Genomic DNA, 11,005 nt, shown 5'->3' on the forward strand with positions numbered 1-11,005 from the left:
CTATGGATTTTGTGGGACATAAAATAAGACGTAATTGGTCACTGAAGGCACCACCACATTCACTGCATTTATAGGCAATACCACGTTCACTGTGTTTGTAAGATTTCCTGAAGGTTCACTTCTGGCAACAGGCTGTCTCACAAGGACCACGTTCCCATTTGATAGGAGCCCACTGCTATTTACTGATGTCTGAGCTGCCACAGAAGTAGCCATATGAGATTTTTGAATTACAGTGAGTGTTTGCTTCATGGGGAGAGCTTTCCCACAGTCACTGTTTTGGAAGGGTTTTCCTTCTGTGTGAATTTTTTGATGTTCAGTGAGACTTGATTTTTGGGAATAAGATTGTCCACAGATATTGCATACAAAGGGAGTCTTTCCTATATGAAATCTCTGATGTGCTATGAGGTGTGACTTTTTCCTGAAGCCTTTACCACATTCACCACATATGTAGGCCTTTTCTCCACTGTGAGTTCGCTGGTGAATAATGAGATTTCCTTTATGGATGAAGCCTTTCCCACATTCACTGCATGTGAAGGGTTTCTCTCCAGTATGAATTCGCTGATGAATAATAAGATTTCCCTTCTGGATAAAGCCTTTCCCACATTTATCACATACATATGGTTTCTCTCCAGTATGAATTCGCTGATGAATAGTGAGATTTCTGTTCCGGGTGAAGGCTTTTCCACATTCCTTGCATATGTACAGTTTCTCTCCAGTGTGGGTCCGCTGGTGAATAATGCAATCTCTTTTGTGGATGAAGCCTTTGCCACATTCATTGCATATGTGGGGTTTATCTCCGCTATGAATTCGCTGGTGAATAATGAGATACTGCTTCCGGATGAAATCTTTCCCACATTCACTGCAGGCATAGGGTTTCTCTCCAGTATGAGTTCGCTGATGAATAATGAGATTTCCCTTCTGGGTGAAGCCTTTCCCACATTCATCACATACGTAGGGTTTTTCTCCAGTATGAGTTTGCTGATGAATAATGAAATCTCCCTTCTTTATGAAGCCTTTTTCACATTCAATGCATATGTAGGGTTTCTCTCCAGTATGAGTTCGCTGATGAGTAATGAGATTTCCCTTCCGCATAAAGACTTTTCCACACTCCCCACATATGTAGGGTCTCTCTCCAGCGTGAATTCGCTGGTGAATAATGAGATTTCCTTTATGGATAAAGCCTTTCCCACATTCATTGCATACATAAGGTTTCTCTCCAGTATGAGTTCGCTGATGTATATTGAGCTGTAATTTCTTGAGAAAGGTTTTGCCACACTCCACGCATTCAAAATGTTTTTCCTCTCTATGTATTCTCCGATGATGTTCCATAAGCTTAAACTGTCTGGAGAAGGCTTCCCCACATAAATAACATTTATGGGGTTTTTCTCCTGTATGAATGATCTGATGATTAATGAGCCAGGAATTCCTGGTGAAGGCTTTCCCACAGTCGCTACATATGTGTGGTTTCTTTATTTTGTGAGTGCTCTGATGTGTAATGAGTTGAGAGTTACTGTTGTTGGATTTTCCACTCTCAGAGATTTTTATTTCAGTATTTAATTGTTCACTATTACCATGGAGAAAGGTTTTCTCAACTCTGTTAATCTCAGCAGAGTTCTCTACCTCACAGCTTCTGCTCTGGTTGATTAAAGTTAAATCTGATTTTACAGATTTTTCATGTACATCACACATATTATGATTTTCCTTTAAAGGTGAATGACTTTTGTGCTGATAAACCTCACTTTCATTTTGCTGCTGCCCAGGAGGAGGGCCGTCAACTTTCCGTACTTCTATGAAAGAGAATAATGAATCCTTCCATTAGCTTAATTACTAATAAAAGTGACTTTTAAATGCTTTCATTTGAGGTGGCTCTTTAATGGCAACTATGATACGAGTGTACATAAAACTCCAAGTTTAATGTTCCTTAGAGATTGGTAAAACCACAATATTATAAACAAGCCACAAAGTAAAAGCTGATAGTATAGAGACAAGCTTAGATAATACTTAATGGAGTCAAATATTCAGAGACTGTAAGATATAAGCAAGTCATTGTAAACAGCAGACCAAAGAGGGTGGAGGGCCACCTGATCCAAACTGGTGAAGGACAGACTCATTCATTTCACAAATCCTTACTGAATGACAACTATACACCAAGCATATTTGGCTCTGTGAAGAAGGCCGGGTGTCACATTTGGGACGAAATAATTTTCACATATGCATGATAAGGGTACTGGGGAGACACACACATATTTGTTATGTTTACAAATGTTTACATTGATGTTTGGTAAAAATCACTAAAATAAGCAACAAAAGATATAAAGACAGTAGCTGCACAATGAAGCCGTGATGGGTGTGCCAACGTGGATGAACCTGGAAAGCATCATGCTAAGTGAACTGAGGCAGTCACTAAGGGACAAATACTGCATGATTTCACTTGTATAAAATAAGCAAAGTCTAGAAAACAAAAAACTGTTAGTCATTACCCATGTATGCTCCTGGTGTTAGGATCAAAAAGATACTGAACAAGGTTGTACAATTTGAAGAATGTAATCAATGTCACTGAATTCTACATGTAAAAACTGTTAACTTGTATGTTTTATTGCGTATGTTTCCACTACAACTTAACAAAGAGAGTAAAGTAGTTGGAAATTGTGAGAAAGTGATTTGAAATAAAGGGTAGGGTAGAGTAGATAGAGGAATGGAGGATACATCTTGGAGGAAGAGAAGGCTCACTGATGGACACAACCTTTCCAGGGTGGTGTACAGAGTGGGCTAAAGAAAATTAAGAAGCAAGTGTTGCTACTAAGTATATAGACTGAGCCACTGCCTTTTTAATTAGGTGAGGAATTTTACTGACGAACAGAATGGTCAAGCAAACATTCTTGAGCACGTCAACTATAAAGTGGGTAAGACAAATCCAAGTACAGAAATGAAGATCTCAGAAGGATGCATAAATCTTGAGAAAGTCTTGACTGGAGGTAACAAAAGGACAAACTTGAGTATATAAATATGATTTAAGGACCATAAACATAGTAAGATCATGTTCAGAGGAACACCAAAGTTTTAATCATTCTCACATTTAGAGTTCTGGAATTGAAGAAGTTCCCTGAAGGACTGAAGTAAATACAGCGGTTACAATATACTAGGAAATAATTGGAATTATTATGTATATAATGGAATTAAACTGAAGTAGATAAGAGTTATGATCTGGATTATGCTGGAACTGACAATGCGGGGATATAAAAATGTTTTCTCTAGATAAAGAATCATCATGAATGGCAAGAACTTCAAAGCAGAGGGTCCTGTAGATAAGGAGCACTCAAGGTAACTGCAGGGACAGATCGGATTTTAAGTGTACAATAGTAAAGGAGAATCTAAACTGATAGGGTTTTCCTGGTGGACAGATGATTCTAGTTCCTCATAGATATTGGGAACTCATAGTGGAATTATCATCAAGAAGAGTAATATATATCGAAAAAAGTCTATGTTGGACACTATCAACAGATGTCAATTTGACAGTCTCCTCTAGAAAACAGAAGGAGCTTCACTCAGTAAACTGAAGTAAACTTTAAAGCGTTAGGAAAACAGAGGAACAAATGGAAATTATGAAGTTGGCAAAACTTCAGAAGTGAGGACACATGAAGCTCTGGAAGCAGATATGGTGAGAGGGAGTTTACTGTGCAGCACAATATCCAAGGTGAGTTTGGATGCAGGAAGGGAATCAGTGTAACTCAATTAAGGAGGAAGGTGCCTTCCTCAGAGGTCAATGATGGATTCAAAGTTCTCTCTTTGGAGAAAGGCTTGGAAGGTAGAACTTCATAGCAAGGGAGGTGAGAGGTATGGTGAAGTGAGTTCTGTTATGTGGCTTTTGCCTTGATTCTTTGACGAACAGCTTGAGACATATCCACACTAAGCCCTAACAAGTTATCTTCCCCCTACTTGTCAATCCCATACTTTTGTCTAAATTGACTGACATTTCCTGGGTCAGCAAAACACAACTTGATGCTCCTGTGATTGGTCAACATACTAGAGACTAGGAAGTGATTAAAGATGATGCAAATGAAGTGAATATGGTACACTGAATTATGAGCATGGATTGGCCAGTTCCTGGAAGGCCAGGCCGTAAAATTGACAAGGAGTTTACTTATATATACAGCCAACCCCACAGATGTTTCAGAAAGAATAAGGCAAGAGAGGCGAGAAGAAGTTGAGAGCGTGGAGACAAGAGACTTCCTCAAAGAGCTGGAACACAGGTCAAAAGCTGTAACAGTGAAGATGGCAAGAGGCCTTCAAGAGGCACTGCAGCAGAAGTAGCAGCAACAGACCCGTAATGGGCCCTGTGCGACAGTCGGAGGTGATGCTAGAAACCTGGTGCTAGGAATGCAGCTAAGAGCTGGACACAGCGGCTCCACTGCATATGATTTGAGTCAGACAGCAGTGGAGAAGCTGACGGCAGAGACCTGCACAGCTGACCTGGGGCATCCGTGGCCAAGAAGAGGCCTGTGTGGAGGGGACTTGGGAGGCATTCATGCAAAGAGAAGGGTGTCCTTACTTGCACAGCTAAATGGAGCTGTCCTACACTAAAGAAGGGAGGGATATGTTCTCTCTGTGGGGAGCCTCCCAGACGTTGCCTGCATGCTTTCTGCTGTGGGCTGTTGATCCTGATCCTGAGTTATTATCCATTATTTCCTTAGTCAGTCACTTCACTGGAAGTATGGCATGTGAGTTCGGTGAGGTGACTGCAACGAATTCTTGAACCCAGCAGGAAAGGAGAGTGCCACAGGGGTAAGAGGTGGAGTCGGGAATGGTTAAGTGGGAGGGTGGCAGCATTGCTGACCGTCCCCTCAGGGATACCAGCGCTGTGCTGATGGTGATCCTTCCATTCTCCAATCAGAGGACTTCAGGCACTACGAGAACATTATAAGATGGGGTGAAGATGGCAAAGACTGGAAAATCTTAGGAAGATGAAAACTACCAAAACAGAAGTATCGAGATACTGAAGAAATAAACGGAGATCCGTTCTCAGAAGAGATAGAGGGGTATGTTTTTTCCAAACTCCTACAAAGAAAACAAGGGGAAAGTGCTATATGGAGGCTCTGCACATATATCCTGGCACCCCTCATGCTGTGAGGCCTTCTCTGCCTGGAATGTGACCTCCACAGCTGTCCCCTTTACCGGTTTTTGCTCACTCACCTGAAAAGATTCGACTGTCAATTTCATCCAACATAGTCCAGGGCAATTCTCCTTGTTCCAACCTGGACAGCGCATCAGACTTGGTAACTTGATACCCTGTTCATGGGAAATGACAGAAGACTTAGAGACCCCAAACTGGCCTTGGCTTTGGGATGACTGGAGAATGTTACCTCTGGGACAAAACGATTTCCCCACATACTCAGTGAAGGGTTTTCCCTCAGGCGTAAGGAGAACATGCCCACAAATAGGGCCGGAGACTGGACTGCAAATCCACCACCTCAGAGACCCACAGGCATTCCAAAGCTTTCAGCAGCTGAGGAAGGAAAGGCCAAGGACGGGGCATTCTGAGTGACCCAGGCAGCTGTCCTCACCCACGGCCACCAGGTTCCCATAGTTCTCCACCATCACGTCCCGGTACAGGTCCTTCTGAGCAGGCGCCAGGAGCTGCCACTCCTCCCAGGAGAACTGCACAGCCACGTCGCTGAACGTCAGTGAGTCCTGTTACAACAGGGTCCTGTTTAGTGAAGCGACTTCCTTCTGATGACACAGGTGAAATCTGAGGAGAGTAATTCTGCTCACCTTCTCTACATAGGCTGCTGTGAGCTCTGGTAGCATAGTGGCTAAGTCACTTGACTGCTAACCAGAAGGCTGGCGGTTCAAACCCACCAGCCACTCCTCGGAAGGAAGGTTGGGCAATCCTACTTCCGTAGTGATACTGCCTCGGAAACCCAAGGAGGGGTCGCTATGAGTCGGGGCCGACTCGACGGCACATAACAACAACAACAACAACAACAACAAAATAGTCTGTATTTGTGTCTTCAACCACCCATCCATTCACCTAGTTAGATGTTTCTATAAAGTATAGCAGTGAAATGCTCTAAGAATATCTCACATTCACACACAGACACACACACAAAGTGTACATGTATCTGTACACATGTGTTTAGGTGTATGTATGTCTATATGTGTATATGTTACATGTGTGTGTATCTGACCACCTATTTGCTAGAGAGAAAGAGCGGCACTGGGAGAACAAACACAGTCCTACACGCAACATGAGTTTTCACAGCCAAAATCAGAATCTACCGTGAAAACATCCCACATGGCAGATTTACAAGAAACTACATGGTGAACACATGTGCACAATATGTGCAAAGGAACGAAAGAAAGTACGAAAAATGTCTAAAGATGAAGACACAAGATGGTTGGGGGAATTTAAGGAAAATAATATGCACACACAAAAAGAAACAAAGAAATGTGTATGTGTTTTAACATTTGACACTGTATCCAACATTAAATGGATGATGTTTCAATGGTAATGTACAGCTGAAGAAATTATGCAAAATGTAGCAAAGAGCAACATAGGAAAATACAGAAGAGGTCAGTTAATAGAATGACAATGTCCAACATCAGAAAGAAAATTGAGTGATGGCAAAGCTATATCCAAAGATATTATTCTGCACTCAAAAATAATTTTTCACTGGATGTTCTACCTATGGCAGGTAGAGTCTAACTTAGCTCTGATCGCCCCACACCTTTGTTCTGGCCCCTCTGACCATGGGATACTCCTGTAACATGCTATTTAACAGGATATGGCAAAAGTGATGGAATGTCATCCCATGAGTACATGTAACCCATGTTACTCCTCCTGTGCTGGTTTTAATGAAGCCAGTTGCCATACTGGACAGATCCACATGGCAAGTGCCTGGGGCTGCCTCTGGCCAACACTCAGCCAGGAACTGAAGTCCTCCTGGAACTGCCTCCTGTCCAGAACCAGGTAGTAACTTAGTGTTGTGCCTATGAAATATACATGTTCCTGATCCCATGTTGCCTGATGTTGAAGTCAGACTAAGTGTGTTTCTCTCTGGTTCTAAATACATACTTCTCAGATGAACTGAACTGATATCTTCCAGACCTTCACAGATCCATTAGGGAAGAAAGGAAAGCATACAATAAAGTGAACATCACCTGAGCCTTGATCATTTTCTTTTGTCCTTGAGACATGGCCAGCAACCAGGATGCTTTGTCTTTGTCTTTCCTGGATCAGTTTAAACATCTGTTCAGAAATCTCAGTCTTCCATGAAGGGTGTACCCAGAAATGACAATATGCAAATCCTGCAACTTCTTCCTCCTTCTTTTAAGTGATTCTCTTGCTGCTGGGGAATCAGGACCTGCAGGCTGAAGGGAAGATTCAGCGTGAGGGGTACATTCCCTTTGGGCCCAGATGCTGTCACAGCTCCTGGCACTCATCTTAACAGAAGGCCCCTAAAAATGTTGACCACACCTTTATTCGCTGCCTTGGTATACCAGCACATTTTACAATAAAACCTGAGATTCAGAATTTGCAGTAATATGGGTAAAAGATGCATTTCAAAAAATGGCATTTGGTCAATCAGATACATATGTGAAAGAAAAAAAAAAAAAGTTACCCCTACCTCACAAGCTAAAAAACTATCAATTCAGGGTTAACTGATTCTCCATGAGGATGGCAAATCATTAAAGTTTTAAGAAAGTAAGATTACATTAAGGTATGGAAACTTACTACACATATACCACATAAACAACTAACTATAAAGTGAGTATTATTCTCCTGGAGTACAATACAGTGAATTACTTAATGTGGCCCTAGGCATAGTCCTCCATTTAGTGATGTACTATAAACCCTAGCCGCTAAGCCTATGGTTACAGTCCCATTTTGGAGCGAGCTGTGTGCTATGTTAATGATGAAGGATTACAGTGGGATGTATCTTGAGTAACTACCTTATCACATAGTGTGAGTCAAGTCACCACCCTTAGTTCCCTTGATGGTATGGCCTGCATCCAATACATGTGACTGCTCTGGCAGAGTTCTCTCTTGCTCTGGACTCTGCATCCGGTTCATCGTCATCTGACCTCCGGTTCTTGGGACCTGAGCCAGCAGCCTGTCATGTGAGCTGCATTACCAGCTACCGCAGCATCGCAAGCCAGTGGCCAGTCATCTGACCCACGAATTTGGATTCATCAGCCTCTGCAACCACGATGAGTGTGGAGAATACTTCAGATGGATGCCTGACCCACAGATTTGAGACTTGCCAATCTCCACAATCGCATAAACCATTTTCTTAGCAGTTCATGAATCCTGTGAGATGTTGCAGCAAACTATGGAACCCTAAGGTGCGAGAGAGAGTACTGAGGGGAGGAGGAGGAGTTGATGTTAGAGACTGTGGTACAGTGAATACTTGGTACGGCTTTGCTAGCAGTAGTCTTTGTAACTCCCACCTGATTACTGGGTGGAACCATGCAAATAAGGTGTGTAGAACTCTGATGTTGGGATTGGTTAGTTTTGCCACTCTGCCAGGCTTTAAATAAGGCCTCTTAGAGGCAGAGAGAGGAGCTCTGGTAGCAAGTGGCTAAAGCACTTGACTGCTAACCAGAAGGCTGGCGGTTCAAACCCACCAGCCACTCCTCGGAAGGAAGGTTGGGCAATCCTACTTCCGTAGTGATACTGCCTCGGAAACCCAAGGAGGGGTCGCTATGAGTCGGGGCTGACTCGACGGCACATAACAACAACAACAACAGAGGCAGAGAGGGGCTCTCATTGCCATCAAGAAAGAAGAGCTAGAGGTGAAGTAGTGTCCTTGGACTCAAGATCCCTGCATTAGACTTCCTTGGCTAAAGAGATGCCCAGCAGAGAGCACCCAGCTCAGAGAGACACCTGGCTGACAAACACACCGGGCTGAGAGATGGTGGCAGAGGAACCAAGAGCCAGGAGACAGAGCAGCGGGCTTTCTGGCCCACAGAGCGAGAAAGCTGAGTGCTCTTGGGCTTATCTGGCCCACAGAGCAAGAAAGCTGAGTGCCCTTGGGCAGAAGGCTTGCTGGTGGAGTGGGGCACACATAGGTGTGCCTATGGGCAGAGATAAAAGAGTTTTGTAACACCTGCCCAAGCAACGAAGAGGTCAGGGCAAAAGGCCAAGGGCCAGAGAGGTGAGCCAGAGAGCACAGCAGAGGGTAGAGTGTCCTGATTGAAGAAATGTACCCTGAGGATGTTCCTGAACCTGAATTGTAACCCGTTACTTCCCTAATAAACCCCATAATCATGAGTATTGTCTGTGAGTTCTGTGTGGCCATTGCAACAAATTATCAAATCCAGCAGAGAAGCAGTGAGTGCCATGAGAGTGATGGCTGGTGTCAGAGTTAGTGAAAAGGTTGGAGGTTGGCAGTATGTCTGGTCTCTCAGGAATAAGCCTTGGGTTGTTCATAGTAATTCTGTCTTTCTCTTGTGAAGTTAGAGGAGGTCAGAAGATGCTGTCTCCATGTCCTTTTAGCAGAGATGATGGAGTGGTGCAACAGTTTGGAAAATCAGACATTTGGGACATCTTTAACCTCTGCCTCATAGGGACCAGTCTCGTGCTGATCTTTGTAAAAGAAGTTGTGCGTGCATGGAGGAAGTGTAAAGTGGAACAACCAGTTTAGAAAACACTTTGGTATCACCTATCAGGTTAAAGGTATACGTACACTTTGCAACAATGATTTGAGTCTATGGTGTAAAACTAAAACCCATTATTGTCAAGTTGATTCTGATTCATAGCCACCCTACAGGAGCAGAGCTGACTACCATATCTTTCTCCTATGAAGCCACTGGTGAGTTCAAGCCACCAAGCTTTGTGTTGGCACTTGAGTGCTTAACCATTGTGCCACCATGTAGTCCTACTCTGAAGTACACATCTACATATATATCCCACCATAATGAGTGCAAGTTTGAAGCACAAGATATCCACCAATATTTGCAAAGCAGCATTATCTGTACTGGTCCAAATGTCAAACAACCCAATGTACATTAATGATAGAAAAAAATGTTCTGCATTCAAACAATGGAATGCCACAGAGCAACTAAAGCTTTTGGCCTACCTGGAAGCTAAGAATGCCTTGTACGTTATTTAAAGGGTTGTTAAAAATGAAAGAAAACAAAAAGGAATTCTATAGGCAAAGGCTGTAAGTTTCATATGTAGCCATCACAAAGTGAGTACACCAACTCTGGTTCTAGAGCAAAGGAAATACATTTGCGTGTAACCACATGAACAACTCTCACAAATACTGACCAAAGCAATCCTGATTTAAAAAAATGGATCACATACAACTCTACCTATACTCAGTTGAAAATTGGCAAAACTAAATAAAGTACAAAGATCAGAGAAACAAAATAAATGGAAATGGAACAACTAGAACAAGAATGAGAACATCCACACATTATGAAGAATGGGACCAATGCCACCAAACAACTTGTATAGAGATTGTAATGGGAGCCTGTACTGTTGTGTAAACGTTTGCTGAAAATACAACAAATTATTTTTAAAGACCTATAATGACTAGGAATAATTAAGTACATGGTAAACCTGTAAAGAAAAGCCTACAAGTGCCTGCTATAGAGGGAAGGATGGTAATGACCTTAGGATGTGAGCTTCGGGTATGATTGGGAAAAATGCACCAGGTGCATAGCGGCAAATGTTCTGTTTCCTCCCTGGGCAGTAGTTAGTTACATGTGTACTGCCTTTACACTAGTTCAGTTGTACACTTTTTTAAAAGATAAATTTAGAAAGATGAAAGGGATGGAGGCGCTCCAAAATATGAAAAGCAAAATGAACAGCCCAGAAACACCAAAAGCTTGTTCTTTCATGAGACCAATAAAATGTACACAGTCACAGTGAGATGGACCAAAAGATGAAGAGCAGTGCCACCAACAGAGACAATAAGGAATTCACGGGAGAAACGACCTCCATAAAACCAACATGTTCTCGCCACAAACAGAGACGATAAGGAATTCACGGGAGAAACGA

At 42.7% G+C, this 11,005-nt stretch overlaps 1 protein-coding gene across 1 annotated transcript; it reads right to left on the reverse strand.

Annotated features, from left to right (window-relative positions):
* Nucleotides 1-7,176, reverse strand: LOC103211294 (zinc finger protein 432-like). The gene is made up of 4 exons (XM_042783182.1): nt 7,159-7,176; nt 5,562-5,688; nt 5,191-5,286; nt 1-1,787 (listed from the first exon to the last, which is right to left on the reverse strand). The coding sequence occupies exons 1-4, from the start codon at nt 7,171-7,173 to the stop codon at nt 1-3; spliced, it is 2,025 nt and encodes a 674-aa protein (XP_042639116.1). The 5' UTR covers nt 7,174-7,176.
* Between the last annotated feature and the right edge of the window lie 3,829 nt (nt 7,177-11,005).

The sequence above is a fragment of the Orycteropus afer genome, unplaced genomic scaffold, assembly GCF_000298275.1.
Source record: "Orycteropus afer afer isolate SDZICR_OR568_19922 unplaced genomic scaffold, OryAfe1.0 scaffold00718, whole genome shotgun sequence".
In the NCBI taxonomy this organism is placed as follows: domain Eukaryota; kingdom Metazoa; phylum Chordata; class Mammalia; order Tubulidentata; family Orycteropodidae; genus Orycteropus; species Orycteropus afer.